Source organism: Saccoglossus kowalevskii, chromosome 1 (genome assembly GCF_978046115.1).
Source record: "Saccoglossus kowalevskii chromosome 1, keSacKowa6.1, whole genome shotgun sequence".
Taxonomy (NCBI): Eukaryota; Metazoa; Hemichordata; class Enteropneusta; family Harrimaniidae; genus Saccoglossus; species Saccoglossus kowalevskii.
The window spans coordinates 37,292,575-37,312,129 of record NC_140641.1 but is presented as its reverse complement, the minus strand read 5'-3'; the positions used below and the strand labels follow the sequence as shown (position 1 = coordinate 37,312,129).

At 37.8% G+C, this 19,555-nt stretch overlaps 1 protein-coding gene across 1 annotated transcript; it reads left to right on the top strand.

The window, feature by feature from the left end:
* Positions 1-1,357: 1,357 nt before the first annotated feature.
* On the top strand, positions 1,358-5,370 carry LOC144359419 (uncharacterized). The gene has a single exon (XM_078012572.2). The coding sequence runs from the start codon at positions 1,829-1,831 to the stop codon at positions 2,906-2,908; it is 1,080 nt and encodes a 359-aa protein (XP_077868698.1). The 5' UTR covers positions 1,358-1,828; the 3' UTR covers positions 2,909-5,370.
* The last annotated feature ends 14,185 nt before the right edge of the window (positions 5,371-19,555 follow it).

Genomic DNA, 19,555 nt, shown 5'->3' with positions numbered 1-19,555 from the left:
CGATAACAGACAGAGAATTCTTTATTCAGAGACATGTATTAGTGATTTTGGGGCATGGATTATTAAAGTTAATGATATATTCTTGATTTACAGAGGGGAGGCAAGGGGGGTAGCTGGTACGGTTTTACGGGAAATAAAAAGGGCTTTTCATAATTTACGAAGAAAAAAAAAGACGTTTTTACAGTTTACAGTGTTAACAAATGGAACATTGAATGGTCCGAAGTGTTCTCCGACTCAAATTCTCCGCCATTGCTGGGCCGTGTGAAGAGACGCATGCGCATATTACCCTCGTAATGCTCTTCATTCGGCTAGAGGGCCTTTTACGTCTTGACATTCAATTTTGTAGTGAATTGTGTCATCTAGTCGTTTTACAGTTTCTAAAATGTAATTTCCCTGGATTATTCTTTACGATTTTTTTTATTTGGATGTGAATTTTTGTACGTACGAGAAAAATGACACATTTTTACAGTGTACGAAAAAAATATTTGATTGATTACGTTGTACGTCTAGCCTGTGATTACAGAATTACGGAATTTATTTTTTCTATTTACGTTGTACGAACAAAAAAATATTGCAATTACGTTGAACGAAAATAACCCTTGCCCCCCCCCTCTTTACAGTACCAAACTCCTCTGAGTTCTGTTATTTTGAACAAGGATTCGTTATAAGGCACTGTATCATGACATTGTCTCTCTGCCCCGTAGACGTCCTACTCTCTGCCCCGTAGACGTCCATGTATTGACACCAGGAACCAAACCACACAAATATGTCATTAGGGCACCTGTGACGGTGAGTGTGGCGCTTTCGTGAAACAGAACAGTTTTCACACAGTTTTCCCTCCCTGAAGTTCTAGTAGCCTATATAATACAAGCAAGAAATTTAATTTTCAAATTGACACTTGTTGAGCTCACCCCCCCCCCCAATTGCCTAAAGAACAAATGACATTCCGCGTTTGCGATGACCCCCTGTGTTTCAAATATAGGGCAGGTCTGTATAAAGTTCTGGAAAAGTTTCCGAACAATGGAACGGAGAGTGTACATTACAATAGGACTGTCTGCTTCAATGCGCGCTTTAAAAAAAATCTGCGGCTTCTAAAAACAAAATCGCCATGATAATTAAAATGACTTCAATATATGTGTAGTATGTGTCAAATTGAAAAGAAACAATCATAATCAAGAACGCACAAACACTCTGAAAGTGGTGAACTTCCATGTGCCAAACAAGTTAAAAATTTGTCACGCGTTTTAGCATTGAGACTAAATACGTTTACATTATCAACTTTGAATATTCATTAGCTCTGACGTCACGGCAACGTGGGTTGAATGGAATATTCCAACTTTAGTCGATAGCCAATCGAATTATTTACCGGTACTCTGCTCATTATTCCCATGCGCTGTGGGCTCGATCTGTGTCGACATCAGAGAAGCTAACCCGGCGTTTCACGTCTGCGTCAAAGTGAGCAAAATTATAAGACCAAAGACGTCCTTGGTCGTCTATTCAGCTTCCGATTTTGTGAGAGTTGTGTGACATTTCGCATAACGACAAGGATTTGCGATTTACAGGGGGCGTATATCGCAAGGGCACTACGGGTCTACAGTTCAGCGACCGGTACATGTTGACTGTTATTGCATCGATAAAGAAGTGAACTTAACATATACAAGTCAGGAGTGGACGATCAACCCGAATAGGTATACAACAAGCTTAGAACGACAGAGTAAGCAATATATAACTGTTCTATTTATTGCGCGCCTGTCACCTTGATATTTTGTAGCTATTGTGTGGTACTGTCGTGGTGACCCTAGGTCAACTTTATTATAATATAGTTAAAATGCCGGGTACTAGCGTTAAATATCAGCGAGGGAGTAGTGGAGGGGTACCTTCGTTGCAAGAAGACGTAGGTTGGGATTGGAAAAGCGTCGTTGTTATAATATTGGGACTAGCCGATGTTATTACAGATTGGTTAAACTACGGTGCTTGGGCCAACCTACAACCGGGACTTTTGGTGGGACCACCACATACAATGACTCTGTTCGGACTTCTTGTGTTCACTGTTGCCGGTACTTTCACCTATGGGTTTGATGTGGTAAACACCTTATTTAAAGTCAAAGGTCGCAAGCATATATCCCAGGATTACGCGGGACTGGTACAGCTATGGCTCGAAGACGTGCCACTTGCTTGCATCAATGTGTTCATCGCTCCGTGTTCGTGGGCCCTGGCTCGAGTCACACAGTTGGTTGCAGTAGCTGTTGCCGCCATTATATGTACCTTCAAATTCTCCAAGGTACTCTTCAACTTTTGTTTCAAGGGGGCCTTCTGCGAGAAACCACTGACCAGTTTGTTCGTCTTCATTCTTTCACTTATTGGCGCCTGTCTTGTCATCGTCTGTTCCATCGCCGTTTTCATCCGTAATCTACAACAATTGCACGGTTCCGACACTTACGGGCTGGATAATGCATATATATCGCTACCCACTACCTATCAAAACCATGTCCTTGTTGGTGTGGGAACTGTTGTCGGAGACGAAAGCGAGGTGGTCACCCACGTCGAGTACACTTGTAATCGCACCTTGGACATGCGAAAAGTCGGTAATAAATGCCCACCCGAATTCGAAGACGCGCGAGTCAAGAGCCTCATCTTTGGCTTCGAACACATTCAAGCAAGCGACGCCGTGCCCTACGGAAATGTCATGTACGACACCGTGCTGAAGTACACTGACGGCCGATGTGTTCGTAATGGTGAACTCAAAGAACCGTCGTATTTATGGTACTGCGTTTCAGACGAGCTTGGTTTATGCATCGATGGATGGGAACGAGACCTGTGTGATATCTCTGATGGACCAGCTTGGCACGAAGAAGTCACGCTTGACTGTGACGGTACAAAGGCGGTCGTTCAACGGCGGCGGCGATAAGACGGTCTAACATTTCACATTTTATAGGATTTCATGGCTCGTTTTTTGATTTTTATAATGTATATGTTCAGCTCAATAATTCAATCGTTCCGGTGGTGAAAGAAAATTATTTCCATATAAATTTCGACGATCATTGCTAGGGGGAGCCATGATCGGATGAATAGTTGTGTTCTACTTCGAGAATGAACATACTGACCGTGGTATAAGTGAATCATGTTACGGGTTAAGGTCACCATGCTCATTGCTTGAAAGTATTGCACATTCATAGGAGTAGGTGGGTTGGTTGACTCGTTTATTAAATCATAACAATTGTATATACACAATTTTTACCGCTACATGTACAAATGTTTTTACCCGGTTGTAGCGAGTCTAATTTTCGTTAACAGGTTGTTATAAAATAACACTAATCTAAAAGTGTCTATTAATAATTAAACGTGCAGAGGGACATATGGGAGTCTATTTTGGGAGTTCCGATTTTCCTACAATTACCGCACAACAGCTGCGTGCATATAATTGCCCTCTGACAGATTCCATTCTTCGTGTTAACATGACTAGTAACGTAGCAACAATATTGAACTTGCTATCTAATCTATATAACCAAGGACTTATAGTTTGTATGATAATTTTTCTGTTGTACCATTTAATTTCTGTTTAAGTCATTGTATAAATCGCAAAATAATAAACAGGATATTTCTATGACTAAAATCTGCCAAACAATCCTAAATTCATAAGGGAAACTACGTTTTGACAACTTAAGGAGCCTTGTTTTCAATAAAGCACATCGTGCCTTCCAGGCCGTAACCGTGTGGTACATAATTAATATAATGTATGGAAATACTTGGGTATCTTGCTGTAAGTTGTGTCAAATATGAGAATTTTACGGAGAACTTAGTTATTCGCCGAGTGAGAATGTATCTTAGAGGATATCCCGTGACAGACGTTTAACGCTGACGTCATTCGCCTTGCGTGCACGACCACACGCGTTTTTATGTTTGTAAACATTGACCGGTATACGGTGACAAATACTTTTCACATTGGTTATTACTCTTTGTGTGCGGTTTTAGTGCTCGGTTTCGTTGATTTCGATAGATTTTGTAGCCTCGGTCGCCGCTCCGCGACATGTACGATGTGGGTCCCATGCGACGTGTACGACGCTAGTGAAATACATTTCAATATTTTTCAGACAATTTAATGATTTTTACTTGTTAAAGTTCATCGGGTTGACCTCTGTTCAATCTTTATGACGTCAAATCACAGTGTACACAATGTGATAATGCATCCAACCATCACCACGTGAACAGTGATTGAACAAAGACAGTGGAACGCTACCACAATCCTTGAATAGTTTAGATACCTTCGATAGCTATGTTATACATGCCACTTCAAGTCTGTGGGCGCTGACCTTGTTCAACTGATGGCATTCAGGTTTTTTTGATAAGTTTTATATTCCCCCTGTAACTCGCGTATGAACTGAATCCCGAATACAGACATCGATGTAACTTGTAATACACGTGTAGAGTTATAGGTTAATGTGTCCCAACTCGCATCATTTATATCAGTTTATCGTCGAACCACGACGCGGAGAATGTAACCTAATTGCACTCCTTTAGAAAATGTACTGATAACAAATGCATGTTCACAGGTGAACGTATCACGTGATCATAATCTAAAGCAATTAAGCGGTGAGATTGTACTGACTTTAGTGATTTGATTGCACCCAAGACTGGGGCCGCCAGTGTTACGGGTAATTTCAGTGGCTCTGAGGTCAGTGGTACCGTACAAAAATAAGATTCATTTTACCATAAAGTTATCCTTGATTTTCCCAGTATGAGAATGTCCAATTACGCAAATGTGTTTTGGAATATGAAAACACCAATTCCATTAATATCTTAGAAATAACATAATTTTGAATTATTCACATCGGGATGATTACGATTTTCTTGTGATGTGATCTGTTTCTATGACAACATCCAGTCCCCAGGCCTATATTCACTATAACGCCGTCATACAGTTTTCCGGGTAATGCCAAGATATGTAATACGAGCTGGTCTCCTGCATTATTTATGTTCATATCTCAATACACGTTTTCAATCATGTTGCCACTGTAAGGCAAAGTTGTATTCATCAAATTTTCAACACTACTCCTTTGATTTGTGTACAGAATTATTTAGCCTTTCCATCGCCGTATTTTCTCACAGTCGAATCTTCAATAAGCTCGATTAACGATTTACATACTCTTGTTTATTAGGTTATTTACATATTCTAATCATATTTGTTTATCCATCGTTCTATTTTTCATATCTTGAATATGATTGTGTAATTTTATACATTTGCTTTTACCGAGTTCTTGGCTTCATGTGTATATATCAGTTATATTGTATGATGATCATCGCGTTGTTGTGTACATATATGATTTATCTAGTTAATTTGACGGTGATAATAAAGTTATAATTGCAAATGTGTATATCGTGTCATGTTATCTATGCATATTGTCCGAAGCTGGTTAGTGTGATGATTTGTAAACAGGTCTCACTGTGCAATTCCGCTCTTTGCATACTTAAGTCTAGTACATAGATGTTCCGGGTACTAGATATCCCGCGATTCTTTGCGCGGCCATGACATAAGTTGATGATTAAAACGTCAAAATATTTGTCGATTACGTAATCGTGTATGAATCCCGAATCATAGTAGAGAGCCTAGTTAGCGGTTATTTTACAAATCACTTCTGGTGTCTGCAGATTTGTAAATTTGACTTCATATATACCCGTGTAACCATAGGCACCAATCTCAAATCAATACAACTGTGGTTCACTCGTAAATTATTAAAACTTAGTTTCACCATAAAATCGTTCACTAATAAATACGGTGAAATATTAAAGTTTGTGTCGTGATTGGAGGATGGAGTCTCTTCAATATGTGTCGCAAAAAGGATGGATTTCTCATCAACCAGAGTTCACCCTGTAATAATGGTGCATTGGGAATTCGTGTGACTGCATACAAACTAATTTACCTACAGATTTTCATCGTCGGTACCATTTCTGAGTATCGTGTTGATGAATTCATTCATAGCTGCACTGAGTTATAATTATTGCTATGATAATGTGACCCCATTCGCGAAACGTGCTTGCAGTTCAATTCAATTTTGACAGCCTCGAAGCTTCAAGAATAAATTAAATCGAAATGCACACAACGTTTGTATTATTACGTCGTGTTATTATGTCCTTGGTCGTTATGTATAGCTTTTAATGGGAATTATTCTAAATTGTCACGGTGGTCGTCAGAATCATTATATTACGTGCTATTCATGGAAACTCAATAGCAACCACGTTGCTGGGGGATCTATTTAAATACGGTGTAACGCATACTGGTACGTTGAACTATAAAACAATACACAATGCCGACCGCTAATTTCACGTCTCTATGGTTACATAGATCAGGGGAACAGGAAACGTGATGACGACAGAAAACAAGTCTCGTGCCTCTCGCTATCAACGAGATTTCGGCGACCATTTGTGTTCGAGATTAATTAATCTTTGACGCAGTGGTCCATGTACATATCAAGAAATATTGTCATAGTTCTGAATATATGCACATATATATTATATAAAATAATCGATATATATATATATATATATATATATATATATATATATATATATATATATATGAAATTCCACTCCTCCTGGTATACGTACCAATATATATATTGGCCGTTACATCTGAATGTAATATTTAGATACCATGAAACCAGTGCAAGATTTGGTTATTGTTTGACAACTAATCTGTACACGCATATACTAAGACATATTCTCGTAATATTTGGAGCCTTCACAACGACTTGCAAATAGATATATTTGATTATTCGGAAACTGGTTTCAATTTAAATTGCATTTGTATTATATCATTATCTTGTGATCTCAATACTGTTTAATAAAAGCTTTAACATTCTCATTAGTGATCGTATTATTAACAATGAAAATGACGTCATTGAGGGATATAGAGAGTGATCGGTGAATGGTACACAAACTCGGCTTTGAATTGTGGAGGCGAAAACACGGTATGGTTATGGTTTCATATATCACGGCGACTAACGTTGATGATTGCGGTGAAAGACGATTGGTTGTGTACTATGCCAAATATAAGGATATTTACCCAGTGAACATACCTGTTCAGTCACGTGTCTGTACGCAAATATTTGTATATACTTATAAGCCTAAACGTCAGAAAAATAACATGCTGAAAAGCTGAACACCAAGACTCGAGGTCAGCGGCATTTAAAAATGACTATGAATGAATTATTTTTGAAGAATTATCTCGGGGAGAAGACAGAGCCTCTATAGAAACTTGACCTACATTAGTGTTGAACAATCATTTCGACAATGAACAGTGGTTTGATTGAAACTTGAGCCAAGTAACCGGCCTCAATTATATCATTAAATACCATAATTTTGTTTGTTTGGTTGGCCAAGTATGTTCATATCACAATGACTTCACTTTCAGAAAATATAGAACACATGGGGGCTATGTCATTTTTTAATGGAATTTCCCCCGGTCACACTGACCCCCGTCATCGTAAAGGTCATCTAATTACACCGATGACCTCAGATGACACGAGCAGTTCGTTATCAGGAAATGCAAATATTGATACAATTCATGATTTGTTATTACTGTAGACGCATGTCAGTCTATCTATTTATCACGCCGATTTCCCTCTCACCAGGTGACATGTTTAAACAGTTGATAAGGGTAACATTAACCTTGTTTAGCGCATATTTTGTGAGGAATTTAGCGAAATATTGAATAAATATTTTAACAATGCACACAATTACACTGAAAAACGACTTTCTCGGTTTTACGGGATACTGATGTCAGTTTGTTTTTTCACTGTATTTATGATTCTTGTCTTCAATGATTCGGCCATTGAGTCTAAATCTAACTTCCGGAAGATAGGGCGGCATCATGCATGCCTGGCTCAAAAGTACTAACTTGAGGACAGTGCTGACAGGCGTTGACTGCATAGTAATTGGTGCCATAACTACTTCTTTGAGATTTGAAAATATAATTAATAGTTTCCAATCTAAGTGCAATGTAGCAACTTATCATTCCCGACCATTGACCCCTGCCTTCAAACATAGTTAAAACCTGGTAACTTTGCCCTTTGTTATATGTATAATATTATTATAGTTTGTTTCAATATGAATATGCATTTTCATAATTAATTTTGAATACAAACAAGTTTTCGGACTGAAACAGAGATAATATTTGTATGTCATATATATAAATTTGAGCTGACTGAAAGCTCAGTCGAACAATGTTAAAGGGCGGTAGTCATCGCGCCACGCATGCGCGAGATATATGGGTCTAATATAAAAAAGATGGTGACTTTGACTGTTACGTAGATCATCCAATACAAACTGAGACGTTACCAAGCTTTAATTGGGTATTTTACAGGTGATTGGAAGGTATCGAAGGAGTCACCGGCGGTAATTAGTGCAAGTCGTGCCCAGGCCAAACCTCATACTTAAGATTTCCATTTAATAGAAGAGCGCATTTAATTGTGGAAAAATCAATGTTTATCAACATTAATGTCACACATGCGCAGCGCGACGCCTACAGCCCTTTAAGTAAGCATTTTTACAGAAAAACACTACAAGTGTTTGAAGATGTAGATTCTCAGGAGGCATCAGTACTGTTGACTTCTCTCTCCACTTAAAACCAAATAACCATATTTAGATTCGTACAATGTATATAATGAGGTAGTTCATAATTGTCTCATTAATTTTTGACAGAGATACCTGTACAAAATACTTGGACAATAACCAGCTAAGATGTTATGTTATCTGGCGTGTTTTACGATTCAGTTAACGTCTAAATGCAGCACTTTTTTTAGATGAGGCATTTGTTTTTATACTAAAATATCTGAATTACTTTGAATAATATTAACACGAAAGTACAATTGATATTCAATTAATACAGATTTGATTTAACCTGAATAAATTTAAAATTTAAGAATCATACTGAATTATGGGTAAAACTATCAACAAAATAACTCATGCACAGTTCATCACATCTGTAGCCCTTTAAAACGGATTTCATATCAATTTGTTGTAGTCACTTTAGATTAAATAAAATACAAAAGAACGAGCCAGCTAGCTAACTAAAAAGTGAATATTAAAAAATATCAAACTGATAGTGATCAGTTAAATAAATATGAATTTCAAGAAGAAGTAAAAGGTGCACAATTTTCCTTTCAAAATGTGGATGCAACTTTTTGCCTATTATGTATTGTTTTGATAACTTTGGTTTAAACAGACACAATTTTTATTGGTTTCAGATCTTGATCAAATGCTTGGCACCCAAAGGGTTATTCATAGTGCTTATATCAATTATCTGACATCTTGTTTTCCATGAGTTGACATTGAAACCCAGTCGCCCCTTCGCAAAAATGCAGTAAATGGCGTTTCAGAGGGTCTAGATCTCAAAAGTTTTAAGGGGGAGCATGCCCCGGACCCCCTAGACTGGTTACGAACCACACCGAGTTCACGACTCGGTTAGCCTCGCTCAACTGGTTCGTAACCAGTCTTGTGATTGGTTCTTGGCAAATTCTAAACAGGCCACGCCTCCAACTGTGCCGTGCTTTCTGTAACTATGTAACCGTTGTTCGTTGTTCTCGTTGTTCGTAAATGAAGTCATTTTTGTAGTTTTCTTGATTTATTCTAGTAATATCGGTAAAATAAAAGTAAGTCTTTGGCAAAGTTTGAAAGAGCAACTAATATTTTCAAGCTAGTATTTTTTATACATTTTATTTTTAATTCTTTTCGTCTGTTTTTTCGAGTTTAGAAAATGTGGGCTCACTTAAGCCTTCATCCCGTGCCTATTTCTTACACTAGATACCAGCCGATATCCCCCTCATATAGACTGCATACAGTTGATCATAGTTCCTGGACTCCCTGTGATTGAACACGTACAACAATACATATTCCCAGTGGAACCAGTGATCTCTGAATTTGTATCACAAGTAATCAGTCAAATAGAACATTGTAAATGTTTTATCAGATTTTGACTACTATTTTCTCAATTTTTATATGACATTTTCACACAGGACATCTGACGTTGGTACTAAGAAAATATTTTATACTGAAAAATTACCTAGTTTGATACTGTTTGGAATAGAATTAGTAAAGTTATTGTATATACAATTATTAACAACAACGACAACAGCAACAACAACGACGACAGATATTTTCCTTTAAATATAACTTTCCCTTTCCTCTTTGATGATACGGGAAGGTAAAAAGGATGGGATCAATCCAATTATAGTTAGGTGTACTGCAACTATTAGTATAATGGGTGAAACAATACAAATCCATGATCTCCAAAGTTATTGATATGCCATATACCATGTGAACGCTTTTGTTGTTCTGGTGGTTGGAAACAGATCTGTGTATTGTTATGGCCAAAGACTATATAATTGGTCTCCAAGTGACTAAGTTATTTGCCACTCTGTGTCATCAAAATGCAAACGGGACCAATCTGTTTTTATTATGATGCTTGCTAACTACTAGCTTCCTGGCTGAGTTGTCCCTGAAAGGTCATCATTTGTAGTGGAAATAACTTGAGTTGTAGTCAACTTAAATTTACTGTGTTTTGCTGTGTGACTCTATTACACCATTCTGATTCGATTCGATGAGACATGTTCCAAATTTTTGATATAGAACCTTTTTTTTTTTACTTCCCGATGGATAATGCTCTTAACGTGTAACTTTAATTTATCACGTTGCATAGTAGTGTATAGGGTGGGAAATTTGTAAATGATCTTGATTTCTTTTTTATTTTCAAAAGTTCTTTGTCTTTGAATTTGTCAACAGCCTTATTTGACTCATACCACTTCTGGGGGGAAATGACAAGACACGGTATTTTGGGACCCCTCTTTAATGATACACAAATATTAATGTTATGTTAATAACTTCATCTGAACAAGATCTGGTTCTGATTGTGAAACAAGAACTTGGGATTTGAATAATTCCCGACGAGAACACTTAATTCCCTGTAAATTTTTGAGGACTCACTTTTCCGCGGCCCAACACTATGACGCTCACATTCAATAAAGTAGTCTTGTTTGTTGTAAGATAATTGGCATATGTCACAGTGCTTACGTCACAGTGCTTACGGAAAGTTGATTCTGGAACATCCATGTTGGCTATATTCTGCGTGAATATCATTGTTCTTATAACACTTTTACAGTATAAATATTGGGTTGATTAAATCATTACTCTAAATATAGCTTATATGCTTATATTCTAATATGATGGATTAGATTTGTTTCGTTCAAGTTTGAGAATCTTTTTATAATAACCGGAATTTATAGATTGAAAAAATTAGATGATGTTGAGCATGTTTATTCGACTATTCACACGTGGAAGACCATGGTAATATGGACGCAGTAGAGTGGGTGTGAGGAGAGTTACTCTTTCGCAATCAATAAATATATGATCATTTTTTTAATCCACTCCACATTTTCCATTGATTAACAACAACATAAGGTAAAATATCGCGCGAGTTTGCATTTAAAATCCACCAAATTGAATTTACGTTATTATGTAGTCGCCATCGGTGTTATGTTTATTACACCAAAGTACTCGTAGACTGATTTCTTGTGCTGCAGTATTCATGTTAGTAAGTCGCAGGAGTGTGGTGTTTTCAGCTACATCTGCAAATAAAAAGTTAGCACCACGGTCTGAATATTATAACTTGATACAGTTAATACATTCATTAACGAAATTGAATTTGTTCATTACTCTAAGTAAAATGAAACACTTAATGTTGTCAAAAGCTTTGCGACAGTCTAAAAATAGAGTGGCGCCTTGGCTAGTTTTAGCATAATTGATTACATCATATACAAACTTTACATTTTGACCAATAAAATCCACGAATTTCCGAGTGTCACAGAATGGTTGAGTTCTACAAATAAAATTGAAAAACGCAGAAAAACGTTTTTTTTTTTTTTAATTTTAACGAACTGGTGATAACATCTTTGAATTATCGTTAAGACTCATGTTCATGCGCTTAAGTCGGGTCAGGTCGGGTATTTTTTATGACCGGTTTAATTGATAGTCAAGAAATTATTCCAATTCCTATTTGTGTCGCTGGTAAACGAGACATTGGGTCAAATCGTTAACTGCACTAAATAAATTCGTTAACTGTTTATGTATGACATTGTTGAAATATATGGGTATACGCCGCTGACCCCAATTGTTACGGTCTAGACAATGTATTTTACACGTGTTGTATACGTCGCTATGAGTCCCATATCAAACAGGACGCGGCGTGACGACTGCCGCCCTTTAAATTATGAAGTTGGAATAATAATATAATATATATTATCTGGAATTATGCATTATTTTCTTTTTGCTATGTCTACGTCATTAACAGGTGTCAGCTCACTGTATTTATGTCACGGCTTATCAGCTGTTAGTCTTAGTTATTCCCAAAAAAGAAAATAACCTAATCTTCCATCTAGACCATTCATGCATGCAATCATAGAACACTTACTACGTATATCCCGATATATCTATGCCCTTTTTCATTGACGTGGTTTTCTTTATTTGTATGTAATGTATTTAGTCCGCTATAGTGGTTTTCCAGTTTTAATAAAGAACCAATGTGCAGAAGAAGCTACTCACTCACTCACTCACTCACTCACTCACTCACTCGTTCACTCACTCACTCCGCCACCCACCCACGCATTCTCTGTGGGGATTAATGCATACTCATATAATGATGTCGTTCTATTAAAAGTTGTAAACTCAGTAGACGATGACAAAATAATGACAGCCATGGTCTGGTGGATCACACTAAAAAGGCCGTTAAGTATCGTATAGCTGGAGTGATAGAAGATGTAATCCATGTGATGTTTAAAATGTTATGCCAAGTGTCATTTATTCACGTCACATTATACTGATTATACGTGATAGAATTTAGATTAGATTATTTTTGCCAAAATGCTCGGATTTATTTTCCAATTATAACAACCTACCCGCAAATAATGACCGACGATTTAAAAGGAAACGCAAATCACCGATACCGTAAATTTAAAATTCATGGAATATTGCTAATATCACACAGTGCTGAAGGTCATATAGTTAACCTCCTATTGAGTAATATCAGGACATTATAATGTGTTTCTTTCAGATGCATGTTTTCACGTAAAAATATTAGATTGGAGCTTCACTTCGATGAGAAATTCAATAGCTGTGCGTAATAATGATGGATAATAATGCAGTGGGAAAATATTATGAATCAATGCAACCTCTACCACAGTGCCACTCTTTCCGCTGCTCGACCCGATCCTTTATCACAGCAACGTCGTCGCGTGCAATTTATTTAAATGATAATTGGACGATACTGCCTCGCTGATTGCACGTAATTGACGTTCCATGGTACATCACGCGACGCTTTGCGGGCACAGTATGATACATTTGATATTTGTTTATTTCAATTAATTTTCTTACCGAACAATAATTATGTCCCCGGGTACTATAGGGTGACCTTCGTTATCATTTGTATATGCATGTTCCCGGATGCGTCCGTGTACTAGTTTTTCAATCGCAAAGCAAAACGAGCGCATGCCCAATGTATTTCTAATTAAAATGACGTCATCTAAGAATTACATTGACCAATTTTATTGGAATGTGTCACATTTAGATAAACAAATATATAAGATATATTCACGCCACGTTTTTCGATCTTATCAAAAATGTATAATTTTCCGTGTAATACGGGAAACCTATATTCATTTCGGATTACCCATGGTTTACGTAATTTATAAATATTTAAATAATATTAAAAACTGTTAGACCAATTGCAGCAACTATATGATTCTGACGTCACTGGTGTGGATGAATATAAGTTTCCAATTAGCTTAGCGTCGTCCAATCAGCAACCAAACTTGCGGACCATATAGAGGCCAGTACAACAAAAACGTCCACTCACAACCTCTCGTTTGAATTTGAATATACTTTTGCATTTCAGTCTGGTCACCTCAACTATAGCTGACCGGGTAGGTGTCATGGTATCCTCGGATGGAGAGCAAAACTGCGACTTTGTATCAGATTGATCAACGTGCAAATTAATCACTCATTCATTAGATATGAGCGCAGCTGGTGAATATAACCTGGAACTTATGTAACATACGTCAGCGTGGAGTGTATTCACATATTCCCAGATGAGATACATCGTAAGGTGCAAAGCATGTATGTGATGCTTTAATGAATACGGCAGATGTTACATGCTGTAGTAGTCACGTGATAACAACAAATATATATGTTGAGAAGTTTAATCACAGTTCGTGTGGTATTAGTCGTGAATATAATTCAACACAATCAATCATAAAGACACATGTAATATATATATATTACACTTATCGCCATCTGACTCTCGCGCTCGATAGTGAATGGTTGAAGTATATGAGAAGTGTGACATTTATATAACATATATCTAATACATGCACTACACTCGAGTGAAGTAGAGATAAATCACGGTCTTTTGCACTTTCGTCTGACTTAGTGACAATACATTGTGACGATCGAGATTGTCGAATTCATTCAATATCAAATTACATGTACATGCAAATCGTGTATTTATTAAATTTATTTATAACGGCAACATAGCTATATGTGATTATTAATATTGTATACATGTATGCAACGATTATCAGTGTAAAACCTTGCAAAAACTAACCAAGGAATCGATAATGTGTCCAGGCCTCAAACACCTGGATGGACCATACTATTTTATTCTAGGGAAGTTCTTCTTGATCATAGATAGCGGGATGGAGACATCTGGTTCACTTTCCCACTGCCGAGCTGAACGATATTTATAATTTTATTTTTGTGCCCGGGCCCACTGTCCGCTAATCGATACAAATGTTGACATCAGTATATCCAGCCTCACATAATCGATAGCGGCGCTATTCATTTTTTCGTATTTTAGGTGTTGAAAGAATGAGTCAATACTGTGATATTAGGTTAAAAATATGAGCCCCGATGACAATTACTGAGTCAAAAGTTCAAAATACTACCTCAGTCAAAGTTCAAAATATATCAACAAGCAAGCAAATAAATGTCCTCCAAATGTCCTCCATGGATTATTTAGAGGTGTATTTAAACAAACCACTAGTAGCATTAAATTTGCATTGACTTACATTATAACTGCGGCTATTCACATCCAAAATATAGGATTGACAAGTAACCTGTAGAATACTGTGTGGGTAATATTTTTTATATTGATTTTTGTTGCATTTGCAGCAAATAGTTACCAAACAATGAGAAATCTATAGGATTGAATATACCCCACAGCTGGCTTCACATGCATTGTTCATAGTTCATATGGTGCTTACACCAAGATTTAATTACAGCACCTAGGCGGTATGTGGTTACAGCTTAATGTTCGAGTAATTGCAAGAAATTGACATGACAATAGAAATTCATTAAAGACTGCCACTCCCATGCAATTAACAGCGAGTGAAATTCCTGGGATTGAAACATATATTTTGAAGTCACTGATGTAGGCAACGAATAACTGCAAGTTGACATAAAGACGAGGTAGTTTATTTAATCAGTGGTCAACTAGAGGCTGAAATTATAATTAATTTGTTTATTTCAATTTCTTTAGACGTCAAATAGAATACACTGGTGAAACACGGTAGTAACTGTGGGTGAAAGGATGTTTTGGGGTGTAGTTTACATTGTATATGGAGTGGTAGGGTCGGGTGTAATGTGTTTATTTCCAACTATTATGAAGTCACGTAGAATTTCACTTAATTTATTTTTGCTGACATGTTTTCAAGCATTACATGTGAATCTAATTTTCACTGCGCTGTGTCTCAATATAGTATGAGGGAAATGGCATATTCACTGGAATTTATTTCAGGGGGAAAATGTTTTCAGTGATAATGAAGTATTATGACAGATACCCTCTCCGTGGCTTTCATTGCGTATGGAAGTTATTTTCACGAGTGATGCGGTGTATCCTGCTGCCGTACTTTCACGAGCGAAGCCACGGGGAGGGTGTGGGGTTCTGTTATTATACACATGTCCCATATTTGATTATTTCATATTAAAAAAAGAACGTGCAACAAACCGGGATAGAAATTTAGATCGGGGAACCCAATTGCCCATTAATATGCTCCAAGACAGTGCTGCGACCTAGTAACGCTTGTCAGTGTAGAACGCGTGTCGATGTACGTGTGAAAATAAAATAATCAGACGTCTAATTTAAGTCATTGTCCGAATAAATAACTCGTGGATGTTTAAGCGCGGTGGTCGTAGCACAGCGTGTGTTCGAATTTCATGTAAATAAACAATGTATTTTACACGCGTTGTATACGTCGCTGTGAGTCCCATATCGAACAGGACGCGACACGACGACTGTCGCCCTTTAGTTGGGACCACGACAGAACCAGAACTTAAACTGGGCGACTACGATACACGGTTGATGTTGAAGTTAAAAGTTCCTCCACAGATCTGTACATTGGCAAACATGCCGTGCAACTGCGGTACTCCACTGACGGAATGACTTTCGTTGAAATCGGTCGTCGCTGACTCGTGAGCTGCACACTACAACCTCGTTTGTGATGTTGCTTGCTTGTCGTGGATAGACTGAGTCTTGGTTACCGGTTAAATTTTGCTAATTTGGCGTTGGTAATCTTTATTTGGAACTGAGTAACGCCGCAACGTCGCCAGCAGAAACCTCATGGTATATCGATGTTGATGGTTGCGGCTCCATATTAATCGGAGATTTTACTGCGGGTCCAGGCAGCGGGTGGATCTTCCGAGAGCCCTTCAAGATTTATAAAACTCAGATTCCAGGTGGTCAACAAACATTAAGTTCTCCCAATCCTAGTATTCTATGTGATGTACATCTAACATGCCAAAAATGCTGGTGAACGATTTGAACCTGACAAAAATACTTGAAATAGATACCAGGAAGGGGAGGGGGGTAAAAGAAAAGTTATATAACATTTTATTATTCAATAATTTATTAAAATACACAAGTTTGTCCAACTCCCTGTGATACAACACCTCAGACATAGCTCATTGTCCTCGGCTGGAGTGTGGGCAAAAAGTTACTATTTGAATTTTTGATATCTTTTTTCATTAATGAGAAAGTTGACCCCGAAGTTAAAGTAGCTGTTCAGCAGGAATGGCTTTTTAACTCTTCTGTGATTTTTTTGGCTTGGCTGATTTTGTCACGGTTCATACTTGACAGGCAGGTCGTACCATCACTACCCCAGACCATTCGTCCCGGTGTTATCGCTATCGCCACACGAGACTCCAGCTTGTCTCCTATACAATTTTCCTTCCGCCCACTTAATTTTAATATTCATATGACCTTTGCACTGACATCGATAGCCAATCGCATTCGACCGCGGACGTCACTCTAAATAAACAACTAAATAAATTAATATACCATATTTGGAAGATAGCGGGTAAATTCAACGTTGTTGGTGTGTTTCTTCGGGTTCCGAAGTCGCACGAAACGAGTTCATGTTCCGTTATCTTTCGCAAGTAAAACAGGTCGATATGTATTAAACATGGCATTTGTTTTCTTGTTTTAACCCCCTTATTACGCAAGCTTCCGTCGAAGTGGTATTTTTTTCGACGATTTGTGGCATGTTGCAAAACGAACGAAACATTGCGGCATTCTTAGCGGTGGATAAGGGATCGACTATGTCGTCACATTTATGTCTCGTTTGAAAGAGAATAAACAACCGCTCAGAAAAATATGTTGCTAATATTTAAGTGCGGTGCCTTGAAATCGCCTGCCCGACGTCCAAATTTCAAAAGGATGTTCGATTTGCAATGACGACCGTTCATATGTACTAGGCGACGTTACTAATTACTACTAGGGTCGGTGTTTGCATTAAGAATTATAGAACAAAAGATCAGCAAAGCGGTGCTTTTGTCGGCGATTTTGTCAAAGGGAATATTGATAAAATGTTGCAAAACAGAATCGCGAGTTGGGTGAAAAATTGCGCCGGCGGCATTCTCAGCGATGGCGACACCCGAGAAACACCGTGTCACGGTGCATTCGTGCATCAGTACACCGAAGAAATACATACATATTGTTGCGGGCGACTATTGTAGACTGTGTTCGTGTAGTCTTCGAGTTTGTGGACAGTTAAAGTCGTGTGTGAATTTATTCAAGCTAGGAAAAGCAGGAGGGATAACTTATGGAAATCGTCTTTCCAATTTGATCCAGTGCGACGTTGTGAAAGGAGCGACTCTGTCGTCTCATCTATGTCTAGTTTGTAAGAGAAAGATTGATAGCACAGAAAAATCCGCCAATAATGTAAAACAGTGGCGTGAAATTGTCAGTCATTCTAATATCTCCCAGCCTGTGAACGAAAGGGTTAAGCGTGCTGCCTTGAAATCGCCTGCCCGACCACGTTCAAGTTCAAAACGACGTTCCATAACTTTCTCACATTCAATTTGCAATGATGACCGCAGTTCAAATGTACTTAGCGACGTGATGGACATTAACAACCATGATGTTGAAAAGGAGTTTGATGAAAATATGCCATTTCCAATTAGAAATCATTTTGATTTGATTTATGGATGGCGAGCACCGACACTCCGATCCGATGAACTAATCAAAACTAAAATGGCGCGTGTCACGTGACTTTGTTTACTAAAGATAGCGTGGGCGTTTGATTGACACTCAACTCATTAGTATTCCACCAATCACAGCTACATCTACTTTCTGGATGTGCGCAGTCAAATTGTATAGGAGACAAGCTGGAGTCTCGTGTGGCGATAGCGATAACACCGGGACGAATGGTCTGGGGTATACCATCACTAATTGGAAAAACAATCCTGACCCACCGCTACCATGGCAACAGCCAAAGTCTTGTAATAGCAGTGCCCAAATGATCATGCCTTTTATTTTGGCTACGTTGCGCACTGGTAAGAGATCACCGGCGCCGACATTGTTACCACTGTCAACGGAATCCCAACGCAGCTTTGAACTTTGAATAAAATGTAAATGCTGCCTCCAATCTAGAAAATACTATCGCAAAACGATTGGAAATTATACATTTAACGGTTGAATACGTCCTAACAATAAAATAAAGTGACTTCTAATGACTGCCATGTTATTTTGCAAACCTCGTATCAGGTGCCCGGTTTTAGTTATAAACAGACGTTAGCTTCACGTTCATGTCCCTTCCATGATAACAGCCGAAAACATATTGCTTGTTTTTTACCGGTTTTCATTGGCAACCGAAGTATTTTTATTTTGTAAACAAATTTTCGTCTGCTATTTTTATTCAGTTCAAATCGTTCAGCAACATTTTTGGCATATTAGGTGTACATCACATGGAATACTACGATTGTGAGAACTTGATGTATGTTGACTGATTTTTATCATAGTACGAAGTACCAGGAAGTTACTCAGTTCCAAATAAAGATTACCAACGTCAAATGAGCAACATTTGACTGGTAATCAAGATTCATGTAATCCATGGCTAACAAGCAACATCACAAGCGAAGTTGTAGCATGCAGTAAGTCATCCCGTCAGTGGAGTACCGCAGTAACACGGCATGTTTGCCATCAGCATTGTATTAAAACGAATCACGTGGTGTGCCG